Raw genomic sequence first — 16,622 nt, 5'->3', positions numbered from 1 at the left:
TTTCTTTGAGAATTCACTCTAATTCTGAAGAAAACAAAAGGCAAAATCTATGTTTAAAAAGGATTGAGGAATGAACTCTACAGAGGCAGAAAAAAACAACCAGATGGGGATGCTGCCTACTTGGCTTCCAATGGACAGCAGGTTGGGGGGAAGGAACTGAATTCTTACTTCTTTCACCCTATCCATTTGAGGTCCTGGTTTTCAGATTTTTTAAAAATGTCGTATTTTAATTACTCTATTTTTCTTTCCTGTGTGCATTCTTCCAATTATAATTCTTTCCCATGCTTCCTCCCTTGGGTGTCCCACTCAAATTGTGACTCGTGCTTTATTTATAATGAACCAAAGTTTTACTGTGGTTGTTGGGCATTTTTACATCAGATGAGCAAGCTACAGCAAGTTATTCTCAAGGACACACAAAATCATTTGTCCTAAATGGCTTCTCTTTTTGGCTGGCTTAAGAGAAACATAAATAAAAATGAGAAGCTCAAATTCCAAGTGGCAATACCATGGAAAACTTCTTTTTGAGATTGTCTTTAAAAATCACACTCATATAGCTATTATATATAAATATATGCAATATATGTAACATTCATATATACATTATACACACATACATATAGGCGCACATGTAGATACATATATGTCCACACACACACACACACACAATATACATACTATCTGCAAAGGTGTTTATGGATCTACACAAATTTGTTAGGCTTTTCACGAAAATAGTTTGGGAAGTGGCTGCATATATGCATGGACACTTGTAAATATTAAATCCCTAGATTAAAATTTTTATATTTAAAAGTCATTCTTATAATTGCTTTTTAAAATAAATCTGAAGTAATAGAATCAGCTCTCATCCAAGCAAAATATCAATTTATAAAATTAAGCTTCTTTGCACTCAGCAAAATTTTTGGCATTAGAATACAAAATGCTAATTGAATGTTACAATCTCAAAATTGACTTTAATTACTCAGAGGAGAGTGGTTATTTCTAGAGGATGGGGAGACCATTGAGATTCCATTCTCCTTCTGAGAATACCTTTCTGAGTTACCAGCATGTCCTCTGGAGGAGCTCTCCTCCTATTTGAAAGCTGCAGTTCTGTACTGATTTAATGTCAAGGCTCTCCCTCTCCTCTCCTGGGATATGTCATGCTTGCCTGGGAATTATTTCTAGAAACCTCACACCGCCTACCCACCTGGACAACAATTAGAACAGTTTCTCTCTTAGGCTTCTGTTTTGTGATTGTTTTCTTCTAACTTTTTGTTTTCCTCCAGATTACCAAGGTCCTTGTTTACGTGTTTTGATGCAGTCCTGTAAGAAAAATAAATATCATCATGTTGACACATGCGTGTTTAACTTTTTTTTTCTTCTTAATTTTAGGGTTCACATTAATGTATCTTTGAAAAGCAAACGTTTTACATCTAATACAGGCAAACCACTGTGGCGAACAATTCCACAGGGTGAGCCTTGATTGGTAACAGAGCACATTCCAGTGCAGTTACCTTGGTAGTGGAGTTGCATTAAATATATAGTAGGAGAAAAAGCAATCGATTATTTTGAACATAGACTATCATACTTAGTTGCATCATGTTTTTGGCTGGGTTACTTTTCTCTCCACTTTCTGGGAAGTAATTATTATCATTTAATAATCAAAATTTTCCTTTTGGGTAAAAACTTGCTACAAAATTTTTCCAAGGGAGTTTTATTAGGGTGTTTCCCTTTTAGCATTCCCTATTATGCATCCAGATTGAGCGAATGCCCTGTATCTTGGTTTATCGATTGTTTTATCAAATAAAGATTATTTATTTATTTATTTATTTGACAGAGAGAGAGAGAGAGAGAGAGAGAGAGAGAGAGAGAGACTGAGAGCCAACACAAGCAGGGGGAAAGGCAAAGGGAGAGGGAGAAGCAGACTCCCCATGGAGCAGGGAGCCCAAAGTGAGACTCGATCCCAGCACCTGAGCCAAACTGACTGAGCCACACAGGTGTCCCTGTTTTATCAAATAAATCAAAAGCAAGATTAGAAAGGGACCCAAGTCTATGACAACGTTGGCAGCAGAAGCTAGAACAGCTCTAACATGGTGATTCTCAAATCGTGGTCCTAGACCGGCAGTATCAGTACCCCCTGGGAACCGGACATAAGTGCAAATTCTGAGGCCCTGCCATAGAACAATGAAAAGAAGAACTCTGGGAAGAGGGCCAGCAGTCAAGACCTCCCGGTGGCTCTGGTGCATGCCACAGTTTGAGAACCAGTGCCCAAGTGGCTACCATGGTTACCCACATTACTGGGTTCTATCCTTTAAGAGCTGAAATCAGGTTTTTGTAAGCACACAGCTAAATTCCTTGGTTTTGGGACGACCCGGGAGAAATCATAACTGTATTTCAAAAAGTATACCATTGGGGTGCCTGGGTGGCTCTCTGGGTTAAGTGTCTGACTCTTGGTTTTGGCTCAGGTCATGATCTCATGATGAGATCGTGAGATCGAGCCCCAAGGCTGGGCTCTGCCCTCACTGCAGTGTACTTCAGATTCTCGCTCCCTCTCTCTCGCTCTGCCCCTCCTGCTCATGCTCTCTCTCTCTAAAATAAATAAATCTAAAAAAAAAAATGTGTACCATTTCCTCCCTTCCTGAACTCCCTCCCTCCCTCCCTGTTATAAGCACATTAGTGGAACTGCCGTGATATGGTACTTCAAATTATTATTGCCATATAATTCCTAGTAATATTTCTATTTTTAAGAAAAAAAATATATATCCAGATGTGTTAAGGAAGCTGAGGAGAAAACTCCATTTTTCCCCTAAAAGTATTTTTATTATTTTTTTCATTTTTTTTGCCAATTTCCCCCCTAGAAGTATTTCTATTATTGAAATAGAATTCCTTAACTCATTTGCTAAGAATTACAACTTTACTAGAAAGAGATATGTAATGGTATATGATATATGTACAAGTGAGATAAAGACATATGGCTCATTTAACTGGGACATTCATTACATTTAGCACAAGTTTAATTTAATTTGTGATTTAAAAATTCTTATTTTAGCTTAAACTACAGCCTTCTAAGTCCATTCATAAGGCAGGAGAGCAAGCTCAAACTCTGCCAACATGACTAAGTGCTAAAATATGTAATAGAATTTTACAAGAGACATTTAAAAATGTAAACAAGACATGTAAGTTTGATTCTATGTCTTGACTTATATTATCATATAAATATTTTCCATCTTGCAGTAAAATGGTACATCATGGTGAATGACAACTTCCTTATCATATGTATTTTCTAGGCAAATGGAAGAATGAAGTAGATGGCCTTGTTCTCTCTCTTTCATCTATTTTATATATAAAATATATAATAAAATATATATAAAATAAGTTTATATATAAAGTATAAGATACATATGCTGTCTACATTATATACATCACAGATAATTTGAGGTTTAGTCTCTTTGGCTAACAAATCACTTAACTGATAACATAAAGTTTTGGTAACCTCAACAGTAAAATGGAGGGATGGTGAATTAGGATGTTCTCTAAGGACTTTTTATAGAGCTTGAACTTTCTATGAATCTGTGAATCATTTTCTTTTTAAAACAAATCTATGAGTCCTTGTAAAAATGGTTTTGTCTGGGGCGCGGGGGTGGTGCAGTTGGTTAAGTGTCCCACTCTTGGTTTTGGCTCAGATCGTGATCTCAGGGTTGTGAGATTGAGCCCTGCGTTGGGCTCCATGCTCAGCGTGGAGCCTGCTTGAGATTCTCTCTTTCCCTCTCCCTCTGCCCCTCCCCATCATGCTCACAAGCATTATCTCACTCTCTCTCAAATAAATAAATCTTTAAATAAAATTAAAATGGTTTGATTGAAGACTAACATCCATACAAGGCAATGTATCCATCAGAAGCATACAATTCAGTGAATTTTCAAAAACTGGATGCTTGAATGTAACCAGTATCCGGCTCAAAAAACAGAAGAGTTGCAGACCCGGAAGTCCCATTATGCTCCCTTCCAGTCACTACCACCTCTCCAATGGTTACCACAATCCTGAATTCTCACAGAAAGCTTTACCTGTCCTTGTAATTTGCATATAAATGGAATCATACCACATGTATTCATTCCTGTCTGCTTTTTATTTAAACTCAAACTAATGTTTGTGACATTCACAGGTAATGTCGATTGTAGCTATAGGTTGTTTATTCTCATTGCTACAGAGCTTATGATTGGATGAATACATGATGATTTATTTATTTATTTTACTGGTGATGGGCATTCTTGCTTTTTGTGGTATATTACTTATACGTAAGTTAGATCTTCTGTGTGTGCCCCACATGTTTCTTGTGCTCTTATGTGCCTTATCTATTCTTTTTTCCTTTTTGCCCTTCAATCTAGGTATCTTCTATTGATCTCTATTCCAGTTTACTTCTCTTGGGTTCTGCTGTGCCCAATCTGCTTTTATTTTTTTATTTTTTTTAAAGATTTTATTTATTTGAGAGAGAGAGAGTGAGCACCAGTGGGTGGAGGGGCAGAAGGAGAGGGAGAAGCAGACTCCCGGCTGAACATGGAGCCCAAGGTGGGGCTCAATCCCAGGACCCTGAGATCTGACCTGAGCCAAAATCAGGAGTCAGCCACTTAGCCAACTGCAGCCTGCCAATCTGCTTTTAAATTCACCCACCAAAGGCTTATTTTCTAATACTATATTTTTCTGGTCTAAATGTCAATTTGATTTAAAAATATTTTAAAATACATTTTAATTCTCTTTTCCATCCATCTCCTTTGACCATCTTTTCTCCCACATTCAATATATTATCTATAGTTACTTTAATGTCCTTGTCTATTTATTAACTACAGTGTCCAAATCATGCATGGGTCTGCTTATCTACTTTTTCTCTTGATTATTGATTGTATTTTCTTGACTCTTTGCACAGCTAGTCCTTTTCATTTTCCTCGACACCATCTATGTAAATGAACTGCTCCACACAATGTTATTGTCCATCAGGTATGGTTTCTCTTTTCCTTTGTTAAGCAGACAGGGTGAGGGGCCGATGACTCCAGTTTAGTCTAGGCTTGAGCCAGGTTAAGGCTCAGTTGCAGTTTTAGTAAGAGTCTACCTTTGGTTTACCCCTATTCTTAAGGCATGTCCCTCTGAGTCTTCTGATTAAGATACTGGCATGTCTCCCTTTCTTCAGCCCTTAAACACAGATCTAGCTCTTCCTTTTGGAGAGTTTCCACCCAGATCTCTGGCCATCTGTCCCATGACACTTCAAGATGTAGCCAATCTCTTTCATCTCCTTGACTTCAGTATAAACTCTTTGAGAATAAACACAAAGCACATAATATACTGACTGAATACGGTAGGCAACCAAAGGACATTTCTTTTACTGAATTGAATTAACTGACCTCATTATAGCTCATATGTATTTCTTTCCACTGTTCCTTATGTTATTAGTGTTCACCAATATAAAGTCCATACAGACCCAGCTGCTTTTTTACAGAAGGTAAAATAGAGAGAATACTATGTTGAAATGACAGTACTTGAGTGATTCCTTATTCCAGTAATTTAAAATAAAACTAAATAAAAAATATATATATACACATACCTTGATTCTTCTAAAAGCTTCTAACTATATATTCTAATAAATACTAACCACCATAATTTCTATAAATCAGTAAGCTATTGTGGTAATCAGGGAAAGCCACATGAATCTGAAAGCCTCTTCTCTCCTTTCTTTCCCTTTCCTTTTATTCTCCTTGCCTTCTCTCACCTCTCCGATTTTTCTGCTATCCCTTGTCTCTAGACTTCTCCTTTCACTATCTCTCCCTCTTGCTCTTTTTTCTTTCAGACTCATTTCATTAACCACTATTCTTTGCCTTTAAAGTGAAAACTCCAACTTGTTTGGAGCCACTAGAAAGAGTGACATATAAAAGAGTCATTGTTCTGTAGACATAGTCTAAAAAAGAAAATTTTTTTAATTTAAAAATTTAGCAATGTAATAAATCAATTTTGCAATTTTGATTTTTTTCAGCTTTCTTTGACCCACATGGGAAGAAAGAAGTTAAGGTTGAGGACATGATGATTACACAACTTTGAAATAAAGTATGGACTATTAGAAGCTCTGGTAGCAATAATGATTAAAAAAAAAACTTGTTAATCTTTACATTTAAAACAATTATAAACTCTCAGAAAAATAAACTATTTGACTGTACTTGAGGGTAACAAAAAGAAAGTAGAAACTGAAGGAAATTCGACCCTTATATTGGGTGAGCTCTATTTTTATATAACTTCTCTTCTGAAGTCACTTCCCAGCTGGGAGACTTATAAGCTAACTAGAACAAATGCTGAAAATAAAGGGGAAAAAAAATCTCAGAAAGAAGAGAGCCCCGGAGTGGTGAAAACCCCAAACATGTATGTAAACCACAATAAACCCCTTGGATGATCCCTAAACTGTGTGTGTGGAGGGGAGAAATTTCACTTAGCCAAGCAGAAAGCAACAGCTGGGAAGCTTAAAAATGTGCCATAGACTTTAGCTACTATCTACACAGGGAAACATAGTTTGGAGTTGAATCTCACCAAACCAAAAGTCCTTGGCAAATATATCGATCTTTCACAGAAAAGCCAAGCAAAGACTACGTGTTGAGTCTCTATTCAACCAGGACAGACATGCCACATAAAATGTAGATGTCACCTTCACAAAATCAAGGAAATCAGCCAGAAGTTTAATTGTCTGCTAGGAAAAACGGTCCCTATTCTTTAGAAGAATACAATGGAACATGGAATCTCTACAACATATCACCTCAAAAAGACTAATATATAATAATAATATAAAAAAGCTACCATACATATGAAAAATAGAAAAATGTAACACAAAGTCCAGAGAGTGTCTGTGGATGACACAGACTTTGGGAATAGCAGGGGAGAACTTCCAATCAGTTATTGTTTTACATATTCAATGACATAAAGAAGAATGTGGTGACAATGAAAGAACAGACAGAAATCTCAGTGCAAAAAATGTAAACAAAAATAATTCTACCACTTAAAACTACAATATTGCAAATGAACAATTCACTGAATTGTCTTATCATCAGATTGGAGGTAGCAGAAGAAAGCCTCAGTGAACTTGAAGACAAAAAAAAACATAAATTATACATTTTGAAAAATAGAGAGAAAGATGACAGGGGAAAAAAAGATCCTCAGTGAACTGAACAGTCTAATGTCTGTGTAATTGGAGTCCCAGTAGAAGAAGCAAAAGCCATTGGGGCAGAAAATATATTTGAAGAAACAATGAAAAATATTCCCAGAGTTGTTCATGTCCATTAACTTGGAGATCCAAAATGCTCAGCAATTCTGGAGGAGGAGGAATGATACAAAGAAAAACACACCTAAGCATATCATAATCAAACTAACTGAAAGCAAATATAAAGAGAAGGACTTGAAAGTAGCCACAGAAAATTTGTGCAGAGGAACAATGACACGAATTACTGCTGACTGTTTCATCAGGAAAAAATGCATTTCCTGGTGAAAAAAAAAAGACATTTAAAATATGTTTAAAAGGCTGAAAGAAAAATATCTCAACCCAGAATGTTTTTTATTAAGTTCAATTAGCCAACATATAGTACATCATTAGTTTTTGATGTAGTGTTCAACGATTCATTAGTTGTGGAAGGAGCCAAGATGACCTTCAACAGACAAATGGATAAAGAAGATGTGGTCCATATATACAATGGAATATTACTCAGCCATCAGAAAGGATGAATACCCAGCATTTGCATTGACATGGATGGAACTGGAGGGGATTATGCTAAGTGAAATAAGTCAATCAGAGAAAAACTGAATGGGAACCCAGAATTTTATATTCAGTAAAAAGACCTTTTGAATAAAGGCAATAAAGACATATTAAACTGCATGAAGGAAAACTGCAAAAAATCATCACAAGCAGACCTGTGCTAAAAGAAGTTTTAAAGGAAGTTCTTTGGTTGAAGGGAAATGACACTACATGGAAACTCAGATGTATAAGAAAGAATGAATGCGAATTATATATGTATGGTAAAATATAAGTACCATTTAAAACAATTTTTTATAAAGACAACCAATCATTTAATGTGATATATACAACATTATAAAAGACCCTTGAAACATTGTAATTTCAGGACACCTGGTTGGCTCAGTCCATTAAGCGTCTGCCTTTGGCTTAGGTCAAGATCCCAGGGTCCTGGGATCAAGCCCCGCATCGGGCTCCCTGCTCAACAGGGAGTCTGTTTCTCCCTCCACCCCTCCACCTACTTGTGCTCTCTCTCTCTCTCTCTGACAAGTAAATAAATAAAATCTTTAAAAAAACCCATTATAATTTCATTTAACTGTCTCCATCCTTTTTGCTATTGTTGTCATATCCATTATAACTGCATATACCACAAACCACACACTATAATTATGTAAAGGAGGTTAAATACATTTATAATGTTTCAAGGGTTCTAGATTATTACATGAGTAGATTGTTGTAAATTAAGAGCTCTTATTGTAATTCCTACAGCAACCACAATAAAAAAATACAAAGAGGTAGAGTTAAAAGGCCATTAGAGAAATTAAAATGTAATGCTAAAACTTATTTGAATAACTCAAAGGAAAGCAGGAAAAGAGGAAGAGAGAACAACTAGAAAACAAATAGTGAGATGGTGGTCTTAAATGTAATTATATCAATACTTAAGTGTAGCTTGGCTAAATCCTCCAATTAAAAGGGAGTTTGTCAGACTATACTAGCAAGCAGAATAACTAAATGCTACATTCCAGGCATTAAATTTTTTTTTTCTAGAAGGTCCAGATAGTAAATATTTTGGCTATGGTTTGTGCTCCAACTGTTCAACACTGGCCTTATAGTGTGAAACAACATGTAACAGTATGTAAAGAAATGAGCATGGCTGTGCTACCATAAAGCTTTATTTACAAAATCAGGCAGCAGCCTGAGAGTCATAGTTTGATCAACCTTACTGTATATGAGATGTACTTTAAGCATACAGAGATACAAAATTGAAAATAAAAGGAGAGAAAAAATACACATGAAAACAGAAAGCATTTGAAAGCAGTATAGCTATATTAATATCAGGCAATGTAAAATTCAACACAAGGAACATTACAGCAATAATGAGAGACATTTCATAGTTATAAGAGTTGCAATACCTAAGGAAGTCATAACAATTGTAAGTGTATCGTTAGTGAAAACATAAAGCAAAAATGGACCGAATTAAAGGGAGAAATAAATAGACAAGTACACAGTCTTATTTAGAGAATGTAATATGCCTGTTTCAGAAGCTGATAGAATTTATGGACCAAAATCCCGTATGCACAATCATGATGAAGTAACTAGTACTAAGCTAGCTCTAGTACTGGAAGTGTATGCTTATTACCCTCTTAGATGCGAAGTGATTTCATATAATTTGAAAAAAAATCTGTAAAAAAAATAATAAGACATAAACCAACTATTACCTACCTTAATCTGGCATAGAACTATAGAACACTGTACCCATCAACCACCAAGTATTTTTTTTTCAAGTGCCCATCTAGCATCTACCAGGTAATACTGCATGGTTGCATGGTAGGCCAAAAAGAATAGCAATGCATTTCAAAAGACTAAAAGCTTGCATAAGCTTAACAAAACAGAAGTCAATGAGAAATGTTTGGAATTTAAGAACCTTTGGAGTTATATGGCTCCAAAGAAACCACAAAAGAAATCTGAAAACATTTTGAGCTGAATGAACATGAAAATACAGCATACTGAAATTTGTGGAATGCAACTAACACAATGCTGAGAACGAAATTCATAGTTTAAATGCTTGTGTTACAAAAGAAGAAAGGCTAATATCAGTTATCTAAATTTTTAATTCACTTTATGAAATTAGAAAAAGAAGAGAAAGTTGAACTCCAGCTGGAAGAGAGAGAATAGTAATCCTAAGAGCAAAAAGAATTAAAACTGAAAATAAGCAATAGAAATGAAAACAAAACAAGAAAGTTATTTGAAATTATTAAGAAAATTGATTAATTCTCTAAAAAGACTGAGCATGATAAGGGAACAAAATATTAGAAATATTAGAAAATAAAGTGTTACCACTACAGAATTGGAATTCTATGGATAACTTTTCTCTTTGCAAAAATGTCAACAACTTAAATGAAATGGACATTTAATATTCAATAATCAATATAATTTATCAGAATAAAGAATATAAGAAAACAGTATGATTTTTTTTGTACAAATAATATAGATGTAATATAGATGTAGAAAGAGCATTTGAGAAAATTCAACAGTAATTTGTGATAGAAATTTAGTAATCTAGGAATATTTTAAAAAATTTCTTTAACCTGTTGAAGGACATTGTGTAGTAAGGAATTTGGTCTTGCCCCAAGAGAGGTTTGGGCTTTGTCCTCAGTTTCTAGGAGATAATCTCTAAATAGTTAGAATACTCTGAATGCTAATAGTGGCTTTCTTTTCCTGGTGGGTCTCTTCAATCACACCTGATTGCTTGTGCTGAGAAGATGTCTCAGGATAGGTCCATCAACACTCACTCACCTGAAAGAGCAACTATATGGTTTAGAGCTTTAAGTCATGTGATATCAGCCTGATTTCTAAGGTAGGGTGAGGCTGGAAATTGAGTTTAACCATATGGACAAGTAGTCAATCAGTAATGCCTGTATAACGAAGCCCCAGTAAAAACTCTGGACAGCAAAATCGCAAGTGAGTTTCTCAGATTGGCAATACTCCATGCTTTTGCCACACATCAATGCCAGTAGAGTAACATGTCCCTGAAGATAAAGGAAACTTCATATTTGGAATTCCCCCAGACTCTGCCCTACACTTTTTTTCCTTGGCCAATATCCATTACTTGTGATGAACATAAATGAGAGTATATTAGTTTCTAGTAAACTCTGTATTAGCAATTGATCAAACCTGAGCGTGGTTTTGGGAAACCCTCAATTTGAAGTGGTATCAGAAGTGAGGGTGTTCTAATGTGGACTCTTTCTCTAACTTTGTATTTGGACCCTACCTTGCATCTGGGGTCAGAAGTCTTGGGCAGACTGGGCAGTTGGAAGGATTGTACCTTAGCCTCACAGTTTGGCTAACTTTGGGTAGGCATATATGAAAAATACAGAGCCAATATCATACATAATCGCAAATACTGAACAGTTCCCTCCTTAAGGATTTCAATAGTTCTATTCAACATTGTATTGGAGGTCTCTATGAGTACAATAAAGAAAAAGAAATATAAAAAGCATACAGAAGGGAAAGGAAGAAGTAAAATTATCCCCATTTTCAGGTGAAATGATTGTTTACATAGGAATCTTAAGGAATCCACAAAACAACCAATAGAATTAACAAGTGAATTTAGAAAGATGGTTGTACAGATTCCAACAACAAAAAATTAATAATATTTTTATATACTACTATAAAAATGGAAAATAAAAATTGCAAAATAATTTCATTTATAATAGCTGCAAAGGACATAAAGCATAAGAATAAATTTTGTAAGATATGTCAATATCTACATTAAAGGTTATAAAATACTGCTAAGAAAAAATGGAGAGTAAATGGAGAGATATATGATGTTAATATTTTGGAAGGCTACATAAGAGGTCAAATTTAAGATTCAAATCTACTCAAATTTATCTATAAATTCAAAGCAACAATAATCCCACAGAGCTCTTAATTTTTTTGGTAGAAATTAACAAGTTGCTAAAATTTATATGAAAATGCAAAGAAATAAGACTTCTAACACAAGCAGAACATCAAAGTTGAAGGACTTACATTATTATTACTACTATTATTATTATTACCACTACTACTACTACTACTACTACTACTACAAATATTCCAAGGCCAAAAGAAAGTCTTTTTAACATATGGTGCCAGAATGAGTTGACAAATACATGTATGGCAAAAGCAAAAACCAACTAAACAAACAAACTTTATCTTAGATGTATCATATCCTCAAATGTATAAAGTTTCTAGAAAAAGACAGAAAAATATCTTTGCCATTTAGGGATAAGCAAAGATTTTGAAGAGTGAGCACAGAAAGCACTAAACATAATAGGAAAAAGTTCCTAAGTTGTTCTTCATTAAAATTAAAAACTTCTGCTCATTAAAAGACAGCATTAAGAAAAGAAAAAGAAGCCAAGTCACAGACTAGGACAAAATAGTCACAATATATCTACAACAAAGGACTTTTATACAGAATATGTAAAGAACTCTTACATCATTCACAAAAAAAAATACCAGTAAAATCATAAATAAAAGACCTGAATAGTCACTGCACACACAAAAAAATAATGACCAATAAGTACACGGAGCTTAAAATCGTTAGTCTCAGAGAAATGCAAGTTAAAACCAAAATTAGATATAATTTCACACCTCCTGGAATGGCTAAATTAAACAGAATGACAACACCAAATTTAGGCAAGGATGTGGAAGAACTGAAACTCTCAAATACAGCTGGTAGGAGTTGGGAACTGGACAACTACTTTGGAAAGCTGTTTGGCAATTTCTTATGAAAAATATCTACTCTATGATCTAGCAATTCCATTTCTAGATATTAACGCAAGAGAATGAAAACATATGCCTACAAAAATGCTTGTATAAGGATGTTTTTATTTATTTTTTTATTTTTATTTTTTTTTTTAATTTTTATTTATTTATTTGACAGAGAGAGACACAGCGAGAGCAGGAACACAAGCAGGGGGAGTGGGAGAGGGAGAAGCAGGCTTCCCGCGGAGCAGGGAGCCCGATGCGGGGCTCGATCCCAGGACCCTGGGATCATGACCTGAGCTGAAGGCAGACGCCTAACGACTGAGCCACCCAGGCTTGTATAAGGATGTTTTTAGCCGTATTATTCATAATAGCCCAAACTGGAAACGATCCAAATGTCCACGAACAAGAGAATGGATTAAAGTAATGTGACATATTCTAACAGTGGAACACTACTCAGTAATTTCAAAAAATGAAATCATTAATACATGTATCTCAGAAACATTATATTAAATGAAAGAAGCCCAGCACAAAAGAGTACATCTGTATAATTCCATTTATTTGAGGTTCAAGATTAGGCAAACGTAATCTCAGGTGATAACAATCAGTACGGTGGTTGCCTAAGGGAATGTGGATGGTGGGGCTGAACAGGAAGAGAGTCCAAGGGAACATTCTGGGGTGATGGGATGCTCTATTTTGTAACTGGAGTAATGGTCACAAGGGTGTATTACATTTATCAAAACAGATTTAACTGCACATTTATTGTAAGCATATTTTACCTTAATATAAAAACATTACACTGAGAAAAGCTAAAGCATATATGCCTTATAGCGGGCACTGAAAGAACCAGGCAAAATGTGTGGTGAAAAACTGCACACAGATTGCATTTCCCTTTCTATTTACCTTCTAGGTAGATTTATTGGTCTAGAGATGGAGAGCAGCTTCTATGGTTTCATCAAGTTGTATTAAGTAGAAGGTGGTATCAAGGGGAAGGGAGTGACTAGAATTATTCCTCGGGAAGCTGTATTCAGGGCAAATCACAGTATCTTTCAATATATTTGTCCAGGTAAATCAGCCTAAAGATCACTGCTCAGAGTTTGGAATTACAAAAAAAAAGAGGTTGTTAGGGGTAATACGAAATATCTGTAGAATATGTTTGTAGAGTAAGAGTTGAGTAACTTCAAACAAATCGTTTTTCTTAATGTTCACAAAACAAAAGAAAAAAAAGTAAGAAATGGTAAATGAAATGCAAATATCTCCTTTTCTTAATCTCACTCTCCAAAATTATAACTGCTAGCATTCTCATAATGCCTTAATGTGTCAGTGTTCTAAGTATGGCATAGATATGAAATTATTTCAGCCTTAGGATAACTCCATATTCTATTGAGACTAATAAAATTGCTTGTGATCACAGAGCTACTAAGTAGCAAAGCTAGGATTCAAACTTCAGGGGTCTTGCTCCAGAATCCAGGCACCACGTTACACAGTTACACAAATATGCTAAGTGTTAATGTACTAAATAGATATAAAAATAGTGTGGCTGGTGGGGGAGGGGGTATTCATTGAGTATATGTATATATAAGATTTACATGAATTTTATTATTAATTTTTCCATTTTTATTACTGAGACCTCACTCTCTCCAGCAGGGAAAAGCCTTTAAAAATTATTCTGATTACTTTGGCTTGGTTTAGAAATTGATGTGGTAAAAATAAAAATAAAATGTAACTTTATGGATGTATCTTTTTTAATTTTGGAAAATCTCAGAGATTTGAAAGAATTACAGAGGTTAGAAATGCATCTATTATTGGAAGGGAGGACAAAAATCATTCTCTTCAGCAAAATATTTTTTTGGTCAATTGATTCTAAGGACAAGTTTAGCCATTTATAAAGAATGAGTGCTTGGGTCAAAATTTTTATGGTTGTCCTAAACTTTCTTCATTGTTTGGCTTTTTGGTAACTTTAAATACGAGAGAAAATTTAAATCACAGAATTACAATGTTGGAAGAAGCCATAGAGGTCTAATCTGTGAGGGATGGACTAAAGTCTTAGCCTTAGGGTCAGTGGGCCCGGATTCTCATCCTCATGTGTCAAGTCTGAGTTTCAAGTCCTTGGATAAATACCTCCTCAGAAGCATGCTTGCTCACCTATAAATTGGGGGTAACAGGATCTGCAAAACAGGCTGCTGTGAGGGTAAATGTGATGGTGTCTAGGAAAGCCCCCTGTGGGTAACACAGGCTAACTAAACTGATGAGAGTCATGTAGCTGCTGCCCACCGTCATAGAGCTGCCAAGTAGCAGAAGCTCGGAGTTCAAACTTAGGTCTCAACTCTTTGTTCTGTGTTATTTACATAAGTACAGTGCCTATTAAGGGTTCAAGTTGCTTTTAAATAACTTTCCAGAAGATTCTCCAACTTTTTTGTGATACTTCCCTCACTATTATAGACGTGTTTCTAGATCTACTTCAGAAGAGGTAGGGGATTAATAATGGTGGTGTCAGCAAAGTGTGCCTTCATTTAATACTTCAAAGTTGCTAAGACACTAGATCTTGAATGTTCTCATGGCAAAATGAGATGATAATCATGTGACGTGGTGGGAGTGGTAGCTAATGCTCTGGTGGGAATCGTATTATGATATATTGAGGTATCAAATCAACATGTTGTACACCTTAGCCTGTGTTCTATGTCAACTATATCCCAATTAAAAAATAATTTAGTGGGGGATGAAGGTGGTTGGCAAAGTGAAGGAGGGTGAGAGTGGCAGGCATAAGCAATACATCACAATCTTGGGAGATGTTATCATTCGAAAAGATAGATGGAATGTTATAATGGAATTGTTGAAAAACAAAACAATACCCCCTTAAAATCATTCCCACATGAAAGAGTTCATAAAATTCTGGTGTTTCAAAAGGAGGTTTATGTATAACAAATTTGAAAACTATTCTAGAAGGAGCATGAGTAATCATTAACACTTCCTAGATAGAGGGACTTTTTCTGTAATTTCTCATTTATAGCATGCCTGGCAGACACCACAGAAGGACACCAAGGCTACCAGTATTTAAGACTGGGACCCGGATAGTGTGGAATTGCCACTTTCGGCAAACTGGCCATTGAGACCTGTGCAGGTAATTAAGGTCATATCCAAGAGAATAGTTATTTTTCTTTCTTCCCTCATCACAGCTCTCAGCAGAGTGAGCTTCCGCCTGGGCCAACCTTACTAAAGAGTTAGAAGAGAGGAGGGCTCTAGTTCCTGCATTTTAGAAGAAATTGTCCCGCATTTAGAAGAGTTGTCACCATTTTCTGGGTTGGAAGCAGGAAAAGAAGAATAGAGTTGGTCTTATCATTATGACTTTGCATTTTATATCCTTAGAATTTCTAAGACTTTCTATAGAAACTCTCCACTAAAATAGGGAATTCTTAAGTCCTCAGTAAAAAGTTAAAAAAAATGGCCTTTCATTTAGGCCAATAGTGAATATGGGGAGAATCCATTACATAAACAAATGGGAATTAAAATAAACATAAAAATTCTGAATATGTACAAGAACAGGATGCATTCAGCCTAAGAGTTCAAGGTGTTTCCTTAACATGGGTAATGTTGGTATAGCACATAGCCCGGCTCAGGGGAAGAAGAAGAAAGAAATGCATGTATACAGACAGCTAAACAAGATTTTAAAAATTGAAAACATTTTGTTTTGAAGCAAGCCCTTTCCTCTGGAAACATTTTAGGTAATATCTAGCAGGAGAGGGGAGGGTCATAGATGGATGGTTCTGCCCTTTGAATGGCCAGTGACCTTGTGATTACCTGGATGGGGACTCTAGCATTTCTATATTATCTTATTTCCCCTCTAGTTCACTCTGTTATTTATGGTTTGATAGAATAACGGGACATTTTCTTTTCTTCCTTCTTCTAACTGCCTGCTAGACTATGGGTAGGGAAAGAGAAAGAACCCAAAATTTGGATTAGCCTGATTTCTAATACAAGGGGAGAGGCCACATCAGCCCTGCACTTTAGAGCACACCCTTCCATCCTTTGCACTATATTAAATGCTGTCAGGCAATCAAAGTCAGAGACAAAATTTTAATTCCAAAGAAGTCTTGAGGCAGCAAAATATATTTGAAATTATATGGGATATGG

The 16,622-nt window shown here is 35.5% G+C and overlaps 1 protein-coding gene across 2 annotated transcripts in view; it reads right to left on the bottom strand.

Moving 5' to 3' along the window:
* Positions 1-1,201: 1,201 nt before the first annotated feature.
* Positions 1,202-16,622, bottom strand: part of ALCAM (activated leukocyte cell adhesion molecule) — a 201,796-nt gene continuing 186,375 nt past the window's right edge. For both annotated transcript variants that reach the window (XM_073892835.1, XM_073892840.1), the window contains one exon: positions 1,202-1,317. In XM_073892835.1, the coding sequence (XP_073748936.1) occupies positions 1,230-1,317 (88 nt within the window). In that variant the 3' untranslated portion in view covers positions 1,202-1,229. The remainder of the gene's footprint in view (positions 1,318-16,622) is intronic.

Source organism: Callorhinus ursinus, unplaced genomic scaffold (genome assembly GCF_003265705.2).
Source record: "Callorhinus ursinus isolate GAN/ISIS: 27379988/994484 unplaced genomic scaffold, GSC_fseal_2.0 scaffold1, whole genome shotgun sequence".
NCBI lineage: Eukaryota > Metazoa > Chordata > Mammalia > Carnivora > Otariidae > Callorhinus > Callorhinus ursinus.
This window is presented reverse-complemented; position numbering and strand designations above follow the sequence as displayed.